Source organism: Schistocerca serialis, chromosome 3 (genome assembly GCF_023864345.2).
Source record: "Schistocerca serialis cubense isolate TAMUIC-IGC-003099 chromosome 3, iqSchSeri2.2, whole genome shotgun sequence".
Lineage (NCBI taxonomy): Eukaryota > Metazoa > Arthropoda > Insecta > Orthoptera > Acrididae > Schistocerca > Schistocerca serialis.
In genome coordinates this window covers 606420995-606442850 of record NC_064640.1, presented here as the reverse complement: position 1 = coordinate 606442850, position 21856 = coordinate 606420995, and the positions used below count along the sequence as shown (strand labels likewise).

The window sequence follows — 21856 nt, the reverse complement described above, 5'->3', positions numbered from 1 at the left end:
CACCCAAGATTATCAGTTTAACCATTAGACTAAGAAAGTAGTAGTTCACAGAATCTAATTTCTTCCTTGTCTTTCTTTACACATTTTATTACAATCCAGTTTACAGTACAGTCATCTGACTGGCTGTTGAAGACAAAGAGCACGTCACCAAGTGTTAGTGAAAAAGCAAGCTGTTACTAAAATTAAACCAAGCACATTTTCCAAAGAGAACAAGGGGTACACAACATTCCACTGGAAACAATCACCACGGTGGAAACAAACACCATGATGGAAAAAAAATCACCATGATAATCTAAGTGGAGTAATAAGTCATCAAATTAACTTACATGAGGAGTTTTGCCTAGACGTTCCTGTGGGTTCAAACTGCAGGAAACCAATTCTACTGAATTTTTACGCTCATTTACTGAGTTATGGCCAAAGTGTCTTCTCTGTAGCAAAACAAACAGAAAAGAAAATAAAAGGAAAAAGAAATGATAAATGTGACCTGGATGTTTTTATGCTACACAAATTAAAACAGTTTCTTTAATTTCCAATCATGTGGAGACACTAAAAAAAAGGCTGCTAACTACAAAAATAAATAACAAAGAGATAAGAGAAAAGTAAAGATGTGGAAGTTTTTCAGAAAGAAGTTAAAAGAAATATGTAACTTAGGATTTAGCACCCAGAGTGAGAAGAAAAAGAAAGCAGAAAATTTAAGAGAGTCTTGACTCTAAGCTTAGAGAGAAACTTACCTACTTCAGTTTGCTTTTTTAACTGCTTCTCTATTTTTTTCCTCATCCCCAATCAATTTTCTATCACCAGGTGGAGGAACATCCAACACTGAATATTTTAAGTTTCTACACTTCTAAGGAAGTTTTGCGCTAACACAAACTACTATTTGAGTGCACTTATCAATCTTGTTTAAAAATTTTAGGCTTTGATTTTCATGTAGTCTCTCCTAGTTTCAGCTCCAGTAAAAATTTTAATGGAATTTCAAGAATTAAAATCATTTAATCAACATTCTACAAATACACGTGACATAACATGAATGATATGGTAAGAAATATCTGAATGTCTGGAGTGACATAATCCAAAATATATGCAATAAGCAAGATTAATTTATCCATGTTAATGGTGGTTGAACTTCATGGCTGTACACCAAACTATTTGAATAAATACAGCAATTAGCCACTTTTGGCATAGCTTTATTTATGCCAAGCCTTGTTTTGGGCTTTCTCCCATCTTCAATTGGCATAATACATTTATACTTTTGTCAGTATAACATTTTTACTAGCTGCATTTTGAACATTGTAGCTTCCATTTAAAGCTTTTTTCCACCTTCATGTGCATAGCAGAAACACTTTTAGCTTCACAAATGCACTGCAGCATTCAGATTAGTCAACCGAGGGGAGGGGGGTGAATGCATGTGATAATGATGAAACCTCAAAACCATTAAAGACAATATGTCAACTAGTATTTATGCACTATAGGACAGATAGTTCCATTTATTTATTTTCATGCCACAATGATTGGGACTTTTGGAAATTTGTGGTTAGGTCTTAAAGGACCAAACTGCTGAGGTCATCAGCCCCTAAGCTTACGCACTACTTAATCTAACTTAAACTAACTTACGCTAAGGGCAACACACGCACCCATGCCCAAGGGAGGAATTGAGCCTCCAACGGATTGTGACAAGATGCCTCAGACCACGCAGCTACCCCTTGCGGAAATGATTTGGACTGACTTCACTTCAGTGGAAGAAAGCTACGAGAAAGGGACATTTTGAAATGAACATACAGTAAGATTTTTGCAATAAAAACATGGCAGGCAAAATGAATGGTTGCTATGATGCACGCACTTTGTAATCAGTATTTGAGGAGTGTTAACATGTGCATTGCAATTACTCTGTTTAAAATGTCTGTCATTCTCTTCTAGTGCATATTCAGAAGTTTGATTTGTTGCAGACAGGTACCAGCCGACTTAGCTTAGGTCGCTAATGCAACCTCGTGTGTTTTCGCTTCACTCAAGAAGTGGGACAGATTGCTACTCAACATATAGAGGAAGCATTCAGTGGCAGATAGGCCCATTGGAAGTAGCTGGTAGACATTATAAGTATTGGCTACTCTCAATATGCTTGTCTGTCACTTAACACCTCTTGTATGTTGTCAGAAGAAATCTATCTTATTTCATACTGCTATCTTCCTTTCCAGATTTTTGATAGTCTGACAGATCAAAATCTGTAAGACATAGGCACTGAAAACTGGTGGGTCTTGCTGCCAAAGCAAAAAGACAAGTGTTAAGGCTGCTACATCCTGTACAGAAGTGTAGGGGTGAGATTTCTTCCAACTTGTGTGACCGGAAGGAGGAACTCCATGAACAGATGGTTGGTTTCAAATATGCAGCTACCTGCCCCTCACATCCAGTCACTCTTTATCTCATTGATACATGATGTTGAGGCTCATAAACAAATTTACCTCCTGCCTACCTACCAATTCTCTTTATTCTGATATTACCTGGCAACCACAGCATGGATTTAGAAAGATTCACCTGCACAAAACTCAGCTTGTCCTTTTCTCACCTGATATCACGTGAATCATGGATGAAGGGCAACAAGCAGCTTCCATATCCCTAGATTTCTGGAAAGTTTCCAACATGGTGCACCAATGCTGACTGTTAATGAAGGTAAGAGCTTTGGAATATGTTCCCAGATATGTGAGTGGCTTGAAGACTTCTTAGATGATAGAACCCAGTACATTATCCTTCAACAACAAGTGTTCATGAGAGTCAAGTGTATCATCAGGAAAGTGTGATAGGATCACACTTATTCTCAACATATGCAAATGATCTGACAGACAGGGTGACCAGTAATATGTGACGATTTGCTGATGATGCTGTGGACTACAGAAAGGTGTCATCATTGAGTGACTGTAGGAGAATACAAGATGACTTGGACAAAATTTCTAGTTGGTGTGATGAATGGCAGCTTGCTTTAAATGTAGAAAAATGTAGTTAATGTGGATGAGTAGGAAAAGGAAATCTGTAATGTTCAAATATAGCGTTGATAGTGTGCTGCTCGACAGTCGTGTTGGCTGAATGTCTAGGAGTAATGCTGCAAAGTGATATGAAATGGAATGAGTAGGTAAGGTCAGATGTGGGAAAGGTAAATGGTTGACTTTAGTTTATTGGGAGAATTTTAGGACAGTGTACCTCATCTATGAAGGTGACCCCTTCAAGGACATTTGTGCGACCCATCCTTGAGTACTGCTCCAGTGTTCTGGATCCCCACTAGGTCAGATCACAGGAAGAAAAAGAAGTAATTCAGTGGTGGGCTACTAGATTTGTTGCTGGTAGGTTTGATCTTTGGAGGGAAGATGATATTCTTTTAGCGAAACAGTTGCGAAAATTTAGAGACTCAGCATATGAAGCTGACAACAGAAGAAGTCTAGCGCCACCAGTGTACACTTCATTTAACAACCATAAAGGTAAGATAAAAGAAATTGGGGTTTGTACAGAGACATACAGGCACTCACTATTCGTGAGTGGAACACGACAGGAAATGACTAGTAGTTGTACAAGGCACCCTCCACCACGCACCATACAGTGACTTGTGGACAACATAATTTACATGTATGCAGCACAATGCCACTACCTTTCCATGTTGTTGGAGCAAGCTGTGTCACTCTGTAGGTTTGTTCCATAGCACAATAAATTAACTGTGCATGATTTCACCCACACACAAGTGAAGCAAGAACAACCACTGGACTCCCAGCAGCATCCTGTACCACTAGTCAGTCGGACCAAGGAACTACTGTCCCATGCATAGATTGTCGTTAACACCACAAAACAAGTTGCTGAATTTGGAGTGGTGCCTTGACCAGGAAGCATTGACTGCTGATGAAACGTGTCACATTGTGTCCAGTGATATGCTGCTCTTCTTCACTATCCCCCAGACTAACATCATCAGCGAGTAAGGCTACTTCTTGGGGAGAGGTTCTATTTTTCCAATATTTTGGAGAGAGAAACACCAGTTTCAATCCTGGCATCAAGGTGTGGGGGGAGGTTCTATTTTTCAAATATTTTGGAGAGAGAGAGACATGGGTTTTAATCCTGGCATCAAGGTGTAGGGAGACACTGGATATGACTTCATATCATGGCCGGTGGTGACTGAGGAACTCAGACGGCATGATAGTATATCATGGGCTCTCTCTGCTTCTCGTTATCTCTAATATGGCAGTACTGTTGTGCCATTTTTCAACAGGACAATGCTTGTCCACACATGGCACATTTGACTATGAACTGCCTGTATATTGTTAACGTAACCTCATCACCAGCAGGGTCCCCACATCCGTCCCCAATAGACATGTGTCAGATCAGCTTGGACATGAATGTCATCCCAGTGCCAATATCTGGGATATCAAGGACCAGTTACAACATTTGTGGCCCAGCTTGCCTCAGGAGTGGATACAATGACTTTATGACAACCTTCCCAACTGAATCAATGCATGCACAAATGTCAGAGGTTGTGCAACATCATACTGATAAGTGGGCTCATACTGCGACGTTGTTTGTAAATTTGACTTAGGTTTGCTATCATTGAAGTAACATCACATACACTCTCAACCCATGAAGTTTCATTTCGTTTCCTTGTCCCCTTCTACATCTACATCTACACTCCGCAAACCACCTGACGGTGTGTGGCGGAGGGTACCCTGAGTACCTCTATCGGTTCTCCCTTCTATTCCAGTCTCGCATTGTTCGTGGAAAGAAGGATTGTCGGTATGCTTCTGTGTGGGCTCTAATCTCTCTGATTTTATCCTCATGGTCTCTTCGCGATATATACGTAGGAGGGAGCAATATACTGCTTGACTCTTCGGTGAAGGTATGTTCTCGAAACTCTAACAAAAGCCCGTACTGAGCTACTGAGCGTCTCTCCAGCAGAGTGTTCCATTGGAGATTATCCATCATCTCCGTAACGCTTTCGCGATTACTAAATGATCCTGTAACGAAGCGCGCTGCTCTCCGTTGGATCATCTCTATCTCTTCTATCAACCCTATCTGGTACGGATCCCACACTGCTGAGCAGTATTCAAGCAGTGGGCAAACAAGCGTACTGTAACCTACTTCCTTTGTTTTCGGATTGCATTTCCTTAGGATTCTTCCAATGAATCTCAGTCTGGCATCTGCTTTACCGACAATCAACTTTTTACGATCATTCCATTTTAAATCACTCCTAATGCGTACTCCCAGATAATTTATGGAATTAACTGCTTCCAGTTGCTGACCTGCTATTTTGTAGCTAAATGATAAGGGATCTATCTTTCTATGTATTCGCAGCACATTACACTTGTCTACATTGAGATTGAATTGCCATATTGAGACTGAATTGCCATTCCCTGCATCATGCGTCAATTCGCTGCAGATCCTCCTGCATTTCAGTACAATTTTCCATTGTTACAACCTCTTGATACACCACAGCATCATCTGCAAAAAGCCTCAGTGAACTTCCGATGTCATCCACAAGGTCATTTATGTATATTGTGAATAGCAACGGTCCTACGACACTCCCCTGCGGCACACCTGAAATCACTCTTACTTTGGAAGACTTCTCTCCATTGAGAATGACATGCTGCGTTCTGTTAGCTAGAAACTCTTCAATCCAATCACACAATTGGTCTGATAGTCCATATGCTCTTACTTTGTTCATTAAACGTCTGTGGGGAACTGTATCGAACACCTTGCGGAAGTCAAGAAAAACGGCATCTACCTGTGAACCCGTGTCTATGGCCCTCCGAGTCTCGTGGACGAATAGAGCAAGCTGGGTTTCACACGACCGTCTTTTTCAAAACCCATGCTGATTCCTACAGAGTAGATTTCTAGTCTCCAGAAAAGTCATTATACTCGAATATAATACGTGTTCCAAAATTCTACAACTGATCGACGTTAGAGATATAGGTCTATAGTTCTGCACATCTGTTCGACGCCCCTTCTTGAATACAGGGATGACCTGTGCCCTTTTCCAATCCTTTAGAACACTACGCTCTTCTAGAGACCTATGGTACACCGCTGCAAGAAGGGGGGCAAGATCCTTCGTGTACTCTGTGTAAAATCGAACTTGTATCCCATCAGGTCCAGCGGCCTTTCCTCTTTTGAGCGATTTTAATTGTTTCTCTATCCCTCTGTCATCTATTTCGATATCTACCATTTTGTCATCTGTGCGACAATCTAGAGAAGGAACTACAGTGCAGTCTTACTCTGTGAAACGGCTTTGGAAAAAGACATTTAGTATTTCGGCCTTTAGTCTGTCATCCTCTGTTTCAGTACCATTTTGGTCACAGAGTGTCTCGACATTTTGTTTTGATCCACCTACCACTTTGACATAAGACCAAAATTTCTTAGGATTTTCTGCCAAGTCAGTACATAGAACTTTACTTTCGAATTCATTGAACGCCTCTCACATAGCCCTCCTCACACTACATTTCGCTTCGCGTAATTTTTGTTTGTCTGCAAGGCTTTGGCCATGTTTATGTTTGCTGTGAAGTTCCCTTTGCTTCCGCAGCAGTTTTCTAACTTGGTTGTTGTACCACGGTGGCTCTTTTCCATCTCTTACGATCTTGCTTGGCACATAATCATCTAACGCATATTGTACGATGGTTTTGAACTTTGTCCACTGATCCTCAACACTATCTGTACTTGAGACAAAACTTTTGTGTTGAGCCGTCAGGTACTCTGTAATCTGCTTTTGTCACTTTTGCTAAACAGAAAAATCTTCCTACCTTTTTTAATATTTCTATTTACGGCTGAAATCATCACTGCAGTAACCACTTTATGATCGCTGATTCCCTGTTCTGCATTAACTGTTTCAAATAGTTCGGGTCTGTTTGTCACCAGAAGGTCTAATATGTTATCACCACGAGTCGGTTCTCTGTTTAACTGCTCAAGGTAGTTTTCAGATAAAGCACTTAAAAAAATTTCACTGGATTCTTTGTCCCTGCCACCTGTTATGAGCATTTGAGTCTCCCAGTCTACATCCGGCAAATTAAAATCTCCACCCAGAACTATAACATGGTGGGGAAATCTACACGAAATATTTTCCAAGTTATCCTTCAGGTGCTCAGCCACAACAGCTGCTGAGCCAGGGGGCCTATAGAGACATCCAATTACCATGTCTGAGCCTGCTTTAACCGTGACCTTCACCCAAATTATTTCACATTTCGTATCTCCGTCAATTTACTTCTATACTATTGCACTTCTTATTGCTATAAATACGCCTCCCCCTTCACTGTCCAGCCTGTCTCTGTGGTATACATTCCAATCTGAGTTTAAGATTTCATTACTGTTTACGTCTGGTTTCAGCCAACTTTCTGTCGCTAGTACTATATGGGCGTTGTGACCGTTTATTAATGAGAGCAGTTCTGGGACCTTTCTATAGACGCTCCTGCAGTTTACTATTAGCACATTAATATTGTTATTCCCTGTTGCATTTTGCCTACTCCTACCTTGCCGTGTCTCAGGAGGCATCTTGTCAGGCCTAGGGAGGGAATTCTCTAACCTAAAAAACCCCCATGTGCACTCCACACGTACTCCGCTACCCTTGTAGCCACTTCCAGCATGTAGTGCACGCCTGACCTATTCAGGGGGACCCTACATTTCTCCACCCGATAGCGGAGGTTGAGAAATTTGCACCCCAGATCTATGCAGAATCGTCTGAGCCTCTGGTTTAAGCCTTCCACTCAGCTCCAAACCAGAGGACTGCGATCGGTTCTGGGAACGATACTACAAATAGTTAGCTCTGATTCCACCCCGCGAGCGAGGCTTTCCGCCTTCACCAATTCCGCCAACTGCATGTACGAACTGAGGATGACCTCTGAACCCAGACGGCAGGAGTCATTGGTGCTAACATGAACAACAATTTGCAGTCGGGTGCACCCAGTGCTCTCTATCACCTCCGGCAGGGCCTCCTCCACATCTCGGATGAGACCCCCCGGCAAGCAGACAGAGTGAACACTGGCCTTCTTCCCCGACCTTTCCGCTATTTCCCTAAGGCGCTCCATCACCCACCTGAGGTTGGAGCTCCCCATAACTAATAAACCCCTCCTCCCCGTGTGCCTGCTCGGACCTTGCTGAAGGAGCGGCCACATGTCCACTCATAGGCAGAGCGGGCAATGCCACACGGCCAGCCTCCACATTTACCCTCCGCTTCGTGCACCGCGAACGCCGCTGAACCCGCTGCTCCCCTAGGGGAGAGGGTGGCCCAACCGCGCCCGGTACCCACGAAGATGTCTCGACAGCAGGAACAGTGGGTGAAGCATGTAACACCTGGGGTGTACCATGCGATGCACCAGACTCCCCACTGCCGCTACACTCCGAGGCAGCAGCCTGAAGACGGCTGACTGCGGCCATCAACACATTCAGCTGTTCACGAACAGTGGCCAGCTCCTCCTGCGTCCGTACACAGCAGTCACACATCCTATCCATCCTAAGAAATCAATTTACTGTAGAGAGTTATTCAACTTTTAACTAGACTGCCAATTCACTAAAGGCAGCTGATTGTTGACTAAACTGTGGTTGCTAGCCACTTCTTGTAGAAAACAATGAAAATAGCACTACCTGTCTCTGGACTGTATTGAAAACAAACACTAGCACTACTGGCACTATGGTTGACTAAAGGGACTCTCTCTGACTGTATTCAAAACAAACATGAAATCTATGAAATACTATTACTTCTGGGAGCTTGACTTTGTTTTTTGTCAGACAGCGTATAATGGAAAATCCAGGATGGAATAACAACAGTTGGAAAGGAGAGAGTGCTTTTCCCCACACTGAAGAAGCACTGAGTCACAGACAGGTGCAGCAAAAAAGAATGCTAGATATATTCTGCTATCATACTAAATCCTTCATCAGATGTAGAAAACACACACATTTACAGAAGCACAGTTTGTGGCCACTGTTGCCACCAAGCTCTACAGCCTGTCTGCAACTGTATTTTAGGTAAGCAGCAATCTTTGCTTGAAAGAGTAGTGGGGGTACAGAAAAGGTGTGAGTGGGGTGGGTTGAGGAGGGGAGGGTAGGGGAGAGATAGCAGGATTGGAGTGGGGGAAGATGCTAGTGCTGGCTGTGGGAGCATGAAGTGAGGGGGTGGGGACAGGACAGGACAGGGGTGCTAGATGCAGCATCATGAGGTTATGCTTGGGAGGGGGGAAGAGAAGCAGCTAGTGTGGGCAACAACATAATAGCTACTTGGGAATTTTTAGTCTTTTGCAGGTTTGTGAAGGAGAACTAAAACAGCTTCCTTTCATGAGTTAGAGAATTTCCAGATTTCCTTATCAAGTAAAAAGGTTAAGGACAATTTTCTTAAAATTTCCAGCAAGGTGTCAAACAGACTGCAGTGGATTTTGTTGTGACCTAGTGCTATGTGCCGTGTTCCATGCTGCAGTCAGTGCTCAATTCAGCTCTGACACACAGAGTACATTTGCAAGTTGCATAATTTGTTGAACCCAAGTCCCAACTACTCCTTCCAGCAAACACTTGAAGATAACACAAAGCTGGATTCTGGCTGATGGTAGCAGTGATTCTGCCAAGTGTTCTGCCATGGTTGTCACAATGTATCTCTTACTAGTCATGAGACTTCCATTGCACATTACAGCATTAATAAAGCACAGTCTACATCTCCCTGAAATATTCCTAATGGCTTCTCAGAAGTGGTCAAGTTTAATGGAAACATTAATAATGTTCACAGACTGCTGCCACAATTTTTCCTCTCGTTAATTATAGGACAGCTTTTCGCCGTCATTCAATACAAAAATGGCTGTTGGGTCCTTATTGGTTGACAGCCCTTTTAACTCTGCATATCAAATTGTGATTATCTGATTGCAGAGTGATAATCCTCACTCCATCAGAGAATTGAGTGTCTCCTTAGTTTTCCTGAAGACTTGGCACAGATTTATCAGTGACATAGTGAATCATGCTGGTGAGGTGCTCTACCCATTTCTGGATGCTCAATGTTCACATACATCAGCTGGCTATACAGCATCCACTTTTGACTTGCTGAGCACTCATATTGTTTGTTGCCTTCAGAAACTATTCTGTCTTTTACATGGTGTAACCAAATTGGGAAGTGGTCTCTGGAACATTGAACCCACAGAGTAGGGTACATGACTAGTGCTTGTGTGTTTACTCTGTCACATGCAAATCTGCATTTTCACATTATCAAATATTGGCAGAGAGGAAACAAGTAATAAGAAACAAATCAATACCCCAGTACTGACCAGGGATTGAACCACAGACCTTTGGATCAATAGTCTTGACCATTGAGCCGCCAAGCCATACAGTATGACAGTTAAAGTGAAGGTTCTACAGCAGATTTTGAAATCGGCCAGATTAATTGAAATCCTATAAATGAATTTTACAGGACAAATTTTCATGTAAACTAACATATACTACAACCTTTCTATGGAAAATTATGTGAATATGTAATGAAAACCATGTGCACATCATATCGCTACAGATGAGGAGTTGCCAATGACACGAGCAGTGAGCAAGATTAATGCTTGTGCTGACCACCTCTACTGAAAGCTTAGTCAAGTTTCATCCCAAAGATGATGACGATGATGATGATGATGATGATGATGACGATGATGGACTCATTAGTGTGTAATTAGTCCCTATTTCCTCATAACCAAGAAATCACCAGTGAAACTTGGCAGGTAATATAGAGTCGAGAGGATCCAAAGGCTGTGACGCCATCACAGGAAATGACTTCTAGAATACAGTGAGATTAATGGACGACTAAGTAATTTCTGATTTCCTACTACAAGAATCGGCACATGGCATTTGTGGCAAGTGGAAGTTTTAGCTCGATGAGATCTCTTAAGGTTTGCTATTAATTCAGCTGAGCAGATACTGCATACAGTAAAAAGGGAGTGTTGTTCATAAAAATATTAACAACAGTGTAGCAGTCTTTCTATAGTCTTGGAGCCATTGGTATATATTGGACTAAAGGTTGAGTAGTCATGGAATGCTAACTCTAACCAACACTGATGGACACTAGCATCTGTGCAATCCTCCATGCCAAACTGGAGACAATATATCAAGGACTATAACACAGGGGAAAACTGTCTGAGGGGTAGACAGGCATACTATTGGGGCGAGGATGTCTTCTAGTCAATCTGCTGCTTTTCCCATTTTTGAGTGATCCATAAGGCAATGGATGTTATGAGTTATGACTAACAGGAGTAATAAGTAGTCTGGGCCTGTGAACAATCTTAACCAAACAATTAATTAGAAGTTGCTGGAGGGATATTTCAGAGTTAGAATCCTTGTTTCCACCTAGAGACTAGCAGCAGGGCTCACCAGGAAAGACACCTAGGCAACACATCCATAACCTATCAAGACAAAATTAGTCATGGTGAAATTGTACTAGAATCTGATAATCTGCACCCCAAGAGGTGTTCTGTGGCAGCACAAGGAGTTTAATTTCCACTTATAGTTTGTCTTCAGCTGTTTCAAGTCACTTTATGGGCGAATAGCAACCCTAAAAAGTGAAAGATGTCTACTGCTCCCAGCAGCTGATCATCAAGATATGACTCAGGGTATAGGTAGGTGGACCAAGTTCTACAGAAGAGTATGACCCTGAGTGTCATAGATAAAAAGCCAATACCCATAATTTTGGGCCCAAATATGTGTCTCCTGAACGGCCAATATTGAAAATGACAGCCTGCACAGCATAGTAAAATAGAAATTTAGTACAGACGGAAGTCATTTACATATAAGGCAGGTGACATATTTGGTCTTGCACTTGTGATAATCCCACTTATGGCAATTGTGAAAGGCTAGTGATAAAGATTTAACTCTTTTAACTCCATTTTCCTACACAAGTTGATTATTTAGGACCATACCAACAATCGACTGTAAATGTCAATATGATATTAAATTCTTAACACAATTGGGTAAACGGCCTTCGAAGTTAAGATGTGGTGTTGTCACACTGTAGCTCACGATTTTTGTAAATCAAGGGAGACTACTATTAGGCATCACTGATGACAGAGTCAGATCATGAAAGTCTGTTGGTTGTGGATCTAGATCTTCAAAATCCACAGTGAAATTGTGAAAGCCAATTTCTTGTTTCCAGCATCAACAAAGCCTCTGATTTACCACCCATTCCAGCAGTTTGCATAGCATCATTGATGAATTGTTCAGTCTGTAGCAGTAAATATCATGTAGATTTTTACCAGGTACAATGATAATTTCTGTATACTGGGAGGGAAAAGATGCCTCTAGCCAAACATTGTTAAACATAACCACTATTCTTTTCAAAAAAAATTTTTTAAAATTATCACTGAGGTCGTGAAGTATTTGATTGTGTATACTATAGTACCTGGTCCTGGGGATGTATCTTTGCATTGCACTTGTGTGGTGTTGACCAATCAGTCTGTAAAAGGCGCATTATATATCTCCATCTGATGGGTGTCAGAAGATAGGATAGTGTACACCATAAAAATTTAATGAAGCGTAAAACTGCTCGAGGCCGACATTTTGGCATATTGCATCTCCTATAATTCAGCTACATCAAAAGGAAGGGTATGTAGGTCTCATCGAGCTAAAACTCTGGAATTCCAGTAGGTAAAAAATTCCTACTGTTATGTTGCAGTTGTATGCCCATACACTAAAGTGACATTGTTTCCGCATTCATGTCCCCACTGTTTGACTAAACTACACTGAAGCATCAGAGAAACTAGTACAGGCATGCATATTCAAATATAGAGATATGTAAACAGGCAGAATATGGCACTGCATTCCGCAACGCCTATATAAGACAAAAAGTGTATAGCGCAGATGTTACAATGGTTACTGATACTATAAGGGGAGGTTATCAAGATTTAAGTGAGTTTGAAAGAGGTGTTATAGTCGGCGCACAGGCAATAGGACACATCATCCCTGAGGTGGCGATGAAGTGGGAATTTTCTCATACGACCATTTCACGAGTGTACTGTGAATATCAGAAATCTGGTAAAACATCAAATCTCTGATGTTGCTGTGGCCGAAAAAAGAACCTGCAAGAAGTTTGACCCTTCCACAAACTGCTGCAGATTTCAATGCTGGGCCATCAACAAGCATCAGCATACAAACCATTCAACAAAACATCATCAATATAGGCTTTTGGAGCCAAAGGCCAACCTGTGTACCCTTGAAGACTGCACAACAGAAAGCTTTATGCCTCACCTGGGCCTATTAATACTGACACTGGACTGTTGATGACTGGAAACATGTTGCCTGGTTGGATGAATCACGTTTCAAATTATATCGAGTGGGTGGATGTGTACGGGTATGGAGACAACCTCACGAATCCAGGAGAGAACTGTTCAAGCTGGTGGAGGCTCTGTAATGATGTGGGGCGTGTGCAGTTGGAGTGATATGGGACCCCAGATACATATAGATATGACTCTGACAGGTGACACATATGTAAGCATCCTGTCTGATCACGTGCATCCATTCATGTTCATTGTGCATTCCGACGGACTTGGGCAATTCCAGCAGGACAATGCAACACCAAACACATCCAAAATTGCTACAGACTGGCTTCAGGAACACTCTTCTGAGTTTAAACACTTCCACTGGCCACTAAACTCCCCAGCCAAAATTGCTACAGACTGGCTCCAGGAACACTCTTCTCCAAAATTGCTACAGACTGGCTCCAGGAACACTCTTCTGAGTTTAAACACTTCCACTGGCCACTAAACTCCCCAGACATGAACATTAGTGAGCATATCTGATATGATTAAAACTGTGTGCCGGACTGAGTCTCGAACTCGGGACCTCTGCCTTTCACAGGCAAGTGCTCTACCAACTGAGCTACCCAAGCATGACTTACGACCCGTCCTCACAGCTCAATTCTGCCAATAACTCATCTTCTACCTTCTAAACTTCACAGAAGGTCTTCTGTGAACCTTGCAGAACTAGCACTCCTGAAAGAAAGGATATTGTGGAGACATGGCTTAGCCACACCCTGGTGGATGTTTCCAGAATGAGATTTTCACTCTGCAGCAGAGTGTGCACCGATATGAAACTTGATGGCAGATTAAAACTGTGTGTCAGGCCGAGACTCGAACTCGGGACCTTTGCCTTTAGTGGGCAAATGCTCTACCAATTGAGCTACCCTAGCACGACTCACGACCCATCCTCACAGCTTCAATTCTGCCAGTAACTCATCTCCTACCTTCTAAACTTGACAGAAGCTCTTCTGTAAACATTGCAGAACTAACACTCCTGGAAGAAAGGATATTGTGGAGACACGGCTTAGCCACAGCCTGGGGGATGTTTCCAAAATGAGATCTTCACTCTGAGGTGGAGTGTGTGCTGATATGAAACTTCCTGGCAGATTAAAACTGTCCCGGACTGAGACTTGGATAGCTCAGTCGGTGGAGCACTTGCCCACAAAAGGCAAAGGTCCCGAGTTAGAGTCTCGTCCCAGCACGCAGTTTAGATCTGCCAGGAAGTTTCGTATCAGTGCAAAATCCACTGCAGAGTGAAAAATCTCATTCTAGATATCTGAGATGCCTTGCAACTTGCTGTCCAGAAGAGATCTCCTCCCCTCATACTCTTACGGATTTATGGACAGCCCTGCAGGGTTCATGGTGTCAATTCTCTCCAGCACTACTTCGAAAATTAGTCGAGTCCATGCTGTGTTGTGTTGGTGCACTTCTGGGTGCTCGCAGAGACCCTACACAATAGTAGGCAGATGTACCAGTTTCTCTGGATCTTCAATGTACAAGCTTGTGACTGATCATTTGTACAAAATTAGATTAGTAGCAGAATTTAAATTTGCAACTAAGACTCCAAATGATTAAATGTTATATAATTCAAGTAGTCTCATACGGAATGGAGGCATGGACTCTTAATAAGGTAACAATGAAGAAGACTGAGGAATTCCAAATGTGGCTATATCAACGAGTGTTAAAAAATATCCTGGACTCACAGAATTACCTATAAAGAACTTCTAAGGTGAATCAAGAAGAATAAGTATTCGAAGAACACAATCAAAAGCAGGGAGCTAGAATATTTTGACAACATCGTGAGAGGAGAAAGGTACAATGTTCTCAGACTCATGACAGGAAGATAAGTTGCACGGAAAAGATTGGTAGGCAGAAGATGAACAATGTGGCTACAGAATCTGACAGTGGTTTGGTTTGTATGCACTTCCATACAACTGTTTAGCTCCACAAAATCAAAAACAAGATCAGCAAAAATGACAAGATGACAGCCCAATGACAAGATGATAGACCAGGACGTACCTCTCACCATTGTAATGCTCCTTATCTATTTATGAGGTCTTCAAGTATTTTTTTGAGAGCTCTGTAGGAGATAGTTGCATAGAGATGGTGCGGATGAATAGGGTATTGCATTATGTGCTGCATGGGTAATCATACTTGTTGTTTCTTGTAATATCTTGTCAATATCTTTTTCTTGGGATATTATGATGTAGGCTACAAGAGCCTGCATCCCAAATGGCTTTTCATAGGTATCACTGGATTTTGAATATGGTATTGATAAAATGGTTGGCATATAGACGCTGTCGCAAAGAACATTGTGGATGAACCACTGTATCACAGGTACAAAATTAAAACTGCAAAGAGGAGCTGCCATGTGTGACACTAAGGCCATCCACACATGAGACTATTCAAGTGGTACAAAACAAGTAGGTCCTCTAAATTGCTGACTGGTTACCAACTGGATATCATTGCAGTTCTGCACACAAATGTACTATACAGTTCAGAACTGTGAAGAGATTTCCTCCCAGTATATTTCTAAAATACGATAAGTAGTTAGAAGAGGTTGAGAGTGTTAAATTCTTGGATTACAATTTCATACTGTGAGGAACATACAATATAACTGCTGAAGCACCTAAACAAATCTTTATTTGTAGACATTACTGATATAAAAATAAAAAGAGCTAAGATACTTCACTTACTTTCATTTCTTAATGTAATACAGGATCATTTTTAGGGATAACAACCAAGCTAAAGTTTTCCAAATCCAAAAGAGTGCAACACAAATCACTTGAGATGTGGAAACAAGAATGTCCTGCAGAGGCCTGTTCAAGGCTGAGTATATTAACTACTGCTTTTCATTATATTTATTTCTTAATGAATGTATCTCTCTTTCAAGCCAACAGTTTGGAATCGGTAGCCGGCCGGGGTGGCCGAGCAGTTCTAGGCGCTAGAGTCTGGAACTGCGCGACCGCTACGGTCGCAGGTTCGAATCCTGCCTCGGGCATGGATGTGTGTGATGTCGTTAGGTTAGTTAGGTTTAATTAGTTCTACGTTCTAGGGGACTGATGACCTCAGAAATTAAGTCCCATAGTGCTCAGAGCCATTGGAACCATTCTTTGACTACTTTGATGAATTTCTTAGCAGAACCAACTGATGTATATATTATGTATAATATTAAATAATGTGAGTATTATGTAAAATCCGACTTCTTTATGTCTTCAGTTCAGTAATGTGACCAATGTGAGTGAGTGAGTGAGTGAGTGTCAAAAACTTGTTTTCTATCGGATGATGCATGGCTACAATACCCAAAGTAGCATCATATGCACCTCAGTTTATTGTACATTTACATGTTTTGTGACACGATTGGTATCACTTCTTAAATGAAAACATGTTTCAGATTTTTATTTATTCCACATGAATGAGGACCATTCCACTTAGGATCCATTGAAGCAACATGTATTCTTGTTATATGATGTGTTCTACTTCTTGAGGATTCCTCTCTGTGAATCTGAGTACAAGAAGTGCATCCTATCAAATCTAATCAGGAAAGATGTTGTGAGCTTGCAGGATTACACCTGAGCAGCTTTTTGTTACACACACAAACAAGTCAAATCTGAGAAACTGGCAAACAGTCATTCAACATACCTCAATTACAAATCATACCACCCTGTTATATTAATGGCATGTTGCTAGGCTGATGGATTATTTACTATTATTGAAATTGGTTATGCTGGAAGAATTTGTGATGGGGGAATATTTTGCACTTCATCAAACAGTGGAACACACACACACACACACACACACACACACACACACACACACACACATTGAGATTTTATACCCATCAAGATCAGTGTCCAATGAAAATGATACGCGCACGTCCATTAATATTTTGTAGCATATTAAACATTTCCTTTATCATGCTACTTAATGGGATCACATTCCCAAAATATTCTGGATATTATGAAAAAAATAACTGTAGGTTAAGCAGAGAAAGAAAATTAAGTCAGTATGCCACTGAATCAAGAAATAAGTGATTCCAGAGTTAATCCTTTAACAGCTCATACCATAAATAAGTTACTTTTGAATAGCTCCATATGCTGATGTTCTAAAATGCATGGAGGTTCCTATATTCATCAAAGGAAAAATGAAGGAAAAGCCACTGGACTAACTATCCTCTACTAGTTGCACTCTCACTTTGGGTAACTTATATTAAAGTGACACATTCCACACCATTACGAAATGTCGTATTCATGATCTATGGAACAAGGATTAATGAATGTATGTAATGTACATATGTATGAATGTATGTAGGTGTTGAAATCACCCAGCAGGATAAATAAGGGTGGGTGGGGGAGGGAAGGAGGGGGCTGATTGATGTACTAGATCTTTCAGCTCTGGACAGGATGTGTGTAACTTGTACCAAGGCAGACAGTTCTAACAGTTACAGCTTGAAGTACCTGCTTGCAGAAAGCAGATGATTGTACTAATGTGCACAGACTCCCGAAGCACTCTCCATATAGTTCGAACATGACTAAAAACATGTTAGTTTCGAGCTGTGTAACTGTGATTCTTGCAGTGCTACATGTATGGTGGAGAAGGGGGACAACTGCTTGAGTTCAGCCAGATGGTAGTAATGATTATTAATGTTCCATTCTACAATGATTACAAGAGGAGTTGGACTGACAAAGATGAAAAGCAGTTAGGTTAAGTTGCTGTTCATTCCTGAGCTTCTGAAGGACAAACATAATATCCATACTTATAGGGAAGATTCAGAGTCAAACGGTCTCCTCTAATGTGCTTTGGTTTACACTTTTTCCTTTCTCTTTCTTTATTTCTTTGGAAGATTTTAATTCTTGTGAGTGTTTCTTGGGTTGCATATCCAGGAACTAAGATAACAAAACTGATGAAATCTTCTCAGGCTTCCATCTAGGAGGCTGTGTTAAAATTCTGCCACTCAGGTGGGATGTACACATAATCTCAACACTTCACCAGAAGATTTTGAGAGTGACAATCATTGAATCATCACAGGATTTCAACATAGCCACATTGATGGAAGCTCATGAAGATTTCATCAGCAGTGCATTCCACAACAGTCTACATTTACAGATAACCAAACTGTTCTATGGTCTGATACCCATACCCCTTTTTACCAAGTGACTTATTTAATTGTGGAGGATACTGTCCCAGATGGCCCCCACCCAAGCAATGCTAGTGAAGAAAAGTGTCTCAGGCTGCTGCAGCAGAAATTTATCTGCTGGCACAATATGGGTGTGTTCAAGCCAGGTGTAACCTCTCCCTCTATAATGGCTTATTGATGTGTAGGTAGTTAATGACTTGAAACAGGTGGATGTGCTAGCTGTTGCCTAAGCAGATTTCATTATCATATCAACCGAAAGAAGATATTTATACTTTTTTTCAATCTTTAAGGTATTACAGGTGGTTAATTGTTTCATATTCCCATATTTCCTATTTTGTTTTAAAAATCAGGTAAATTTGTGTTTGGGGAGAATGATGGTCAGGTCATATTGTGCACTGCAGAGGCTGTTGGCATGGGTGGTTGTCATGTGGAGTTCTGTGGCAGTTCCTACAGTGAGATGATATATTACCATAATGTAAACATCAAAAATATCTGATGAGTGGCAGGGCATAGCACATCTATAATGCACAACTTTAATTTTTCATTACGATGTGTGTTTTAAATGTAGATATGAAAGAACATGTATCAACCTGGTTTTCCTCTGAATCGTCGAGGTTTGCTCTGACTTTTTTGTCAAACTGGAAAGCTAGATCTCAGTGAAAGATAGTGTCTTGGATCACATTAATGCTTTTGTGCAAAGGAGAAGTGACAGGAATATCTCCTCAAGGGGTACTGGCTCAGAGTGCTTGAGATCTGGTTGTTAGTGGTTTAATCATTAGAGATATGTAATGCATTTTTTCCATGTTGGCTATTTCCACAACTTATCTTTGATATTCTCCAGTGTCAAAAACCACAGTTTCACTGTTCTAAAAGAATCACCATCTGTCCTAGGAAAAGCAAATATTGAGTAAATTGTTTGGTTCCTTGTTTTGGTCAGAGCCCTAGTGCCGCAACAGAACTACTACCAACTTTTTGACTTACATGGGGAGATAACAACTCGCACAATCACCACGCAAGACCTACGTTGTCACAGGGCTATAGTCAAGCACAACCTATCACATATGATTGGCTCTAGCACTGACTTTTTGGAAGGATTAGTTGTCCACACAGTGAGCATGCATGTGTGATCAAACATTAGGAATCTGAGAAGAGATAGCCAGTTGGGGGAGTGGGGATTTACAGCATGGGAAAGAGCGAGAGAGAAATGCTGCAATTTCTTCAAGCCCATACTTGTCACATATGTACCCACAAAAGAGCTGAGAGGCGAGAAAGGGGGGGCAGCATACTGCTACAGATTTTACTGCCTTAATGCTGTAGCAGTTAAGTATTACTTTGTACAAAAATTCACAAAAGACTTTTTTTTATGACATTACAGCACTCAAAATGGAACACAGTAGGGCACCATCTCTGGCCATCAACTGAAGCACACATATATTTTTGGTCGATGGATGAACAAATCATATAATTATCATTGATACAGTTTTAAAAGGCAACAATGAGTGATTACATATTTCTTTAACCAGAAATGACAGAAGAAACAATTTGAAGCCTTCACTCTGTGTTTGGAACTTTTTGTTGAACTGAAAGGGATCTATTCCTGACTTTCCAGCATTATTCAGAAAACCAACCAGGCAGATGGTGGTTGTAGTGATCTCTATACCAAAAATCTAGTAATACCAGTATTGCTGGCCCAATTTTGATCTTCCTACACATCGGTCAGGGGCCTGAAGGTGGCATAGTAAAATGCTGAAACTGGTAGGCAAATAAAATAAATTTTGAAACTAGACACTGAAGGTCGTGTAATTTGACATCCTGTGTCGAACAGCTGAGTCCTGCAACCATCTCTAAAAAGATGGACACACAGAGACACATAATTAAGTTTTGAATATACATACTAGGCAAGTGATAATATTATTCTATGCAATTTTATGTGGTTTTCATGTCAACCTCTGGTGACAGGTTGTAAGTAACTTGTGTTGCTTATTTGAATTTGGCAGTTCTGTGTAGCAGTACAGTGGTAAAAACATCAATGTTCATGACAACTGATTTATATTTTTGAGTTATTGCTGTTGTTTAACTTCTGCTAATTATGCAAATCAGTGTACCAATGCAATGGAACACAAAGTAAAATACCATACCAATGCATTACTCAATTACTTAGAAGGGAATTTAAGAACAGTTACAGAAACAAGTAAATGAGTATCTCAAAAAGCTGTCGTATGAGGTAGTTAGATAGAACAGGGAAAACTGCATTTTTCCTTAGTCTTTTATAAAATTCTTGATTGCATTTAATTGTAACATTACTATCAGAAACAAGTACGTAATATACATATGTGCACTTACAGACCAAGAATCAGGTACTCACTCCTTACATACTACTCAGCTACTGATCGACATATGGAAATTCATCCCTATTTCAAGTGTTTTGTTAATTGTTGTCCCAACTATAATCACCCAAAAGAAGTATAGTTAGAAACTGAATCACACAATATGTCTCACCCTATTATCCAAATCAAAGAGGTAAGTATCATCATCTCTGTTATCAGCTTCACAGTCTGTAATGATCTCTCCAATGTATCTGTAAGAGAAAGACACTGTATTTCAGAATTCCATTCGGTTTGAAAAACAAATACAATTGTAAATGCAATGCAAGATAGTCACCACACACTTTATAGTATCATTCAAACATAGCTCTTTCTTTAAAAAAAAAAAATAAAGAAATGATCACAATAAGTGGGAAAACACTTTACTGTGTACTGGGACGAGTAGGAATGGAAAAACAATCATTTGCACTGGCAATTCTTGTTGTTTTATGACGGAAACGTAATATATATAGAATCACAAGTGCTTGGCAAGTGTCTCCAAAATCACTAGAGATACCAACTTCTTTTTTTTAACATATAATTTTCCTATGGTCATTAATAATAATAAGAGGAGTATTATTCTTGAGCCCCCTGTTTCTTACTCTACCCATTCATCCATACTGAAGACATCATCACAATGAACTATGGCTCTTCCCCCCCCCCCCCCCCTTTCCCCCCCTTTCCTCCACACAAATCTCATTCTCTGTTGTCTAATGTCTCAAAACCATAGTTACTTTCCATATTGGCTTGGGTTACTATCCTAATAACAGTATGTTCCTTTTACTGATTTTAAGCGCTCTTCAGTTATTATTCCTGCCTTCTTTTGTACTTGACTTCCCTCTTTGCTGCCCATCTTCCTGCCTGTTCAGTATCTAAAACTGGTGTGTAGGTTGATTACTTGTCATGTAGATCGTTTATAAGACTCCTATCAAATCAATGTGAAACAAGTCAGTTTACAGAATTTGTATATATGATGTGTTTGTGTGTACGGCTGTATGCTGGCTACATAGAGAACACTAATCACCAATGGGTTATACTGAAGAAACAACTTCAGAATAGACATGCAATTTTCTCTTAAACTTGTGACATTTTTATGTTATTGAGGAAAT

The 21856-nt window shown here is 40.7% G+C and overlaps 1 protein-coding gene across 5 annotated transcripts in view; it reads right to left on the bottom strand.

The window, feature by feature from the left end:
- LOC126470490 (histone-lysine N-methyltransferase EHMT2) overlaps positions 1–21856 on the bottom strand; it is a 279877-nt gene that overhangs the window by 37617 nt on the left and 220404 nt on the right. For 3 of the 5 annotated variants that reach the window (XR_007586218.1, XM_050098361.1, XM_050098363.1), the window contains 2 exons: positions 20884–20962; positions 327–428 (listed from right to left, as the gene is read on the bottom strand). Coding sequence is in view for 3 of the 5 variants with exons in the window: in XM_050098361.1 (XP_049954318.1) it covers positions 327–428; positions 20884–20962 (181 nt within the window). In the remaining 2 variants the exon portion in view is untranslated. The remainder of the gene's footprint in view (positions 1–326; positions 429–20883; positions 20963–21856) is intronic. The other 2 variants (XR_007586217.1, XM_050098362.1) reach the window with 1 other exon arrangement.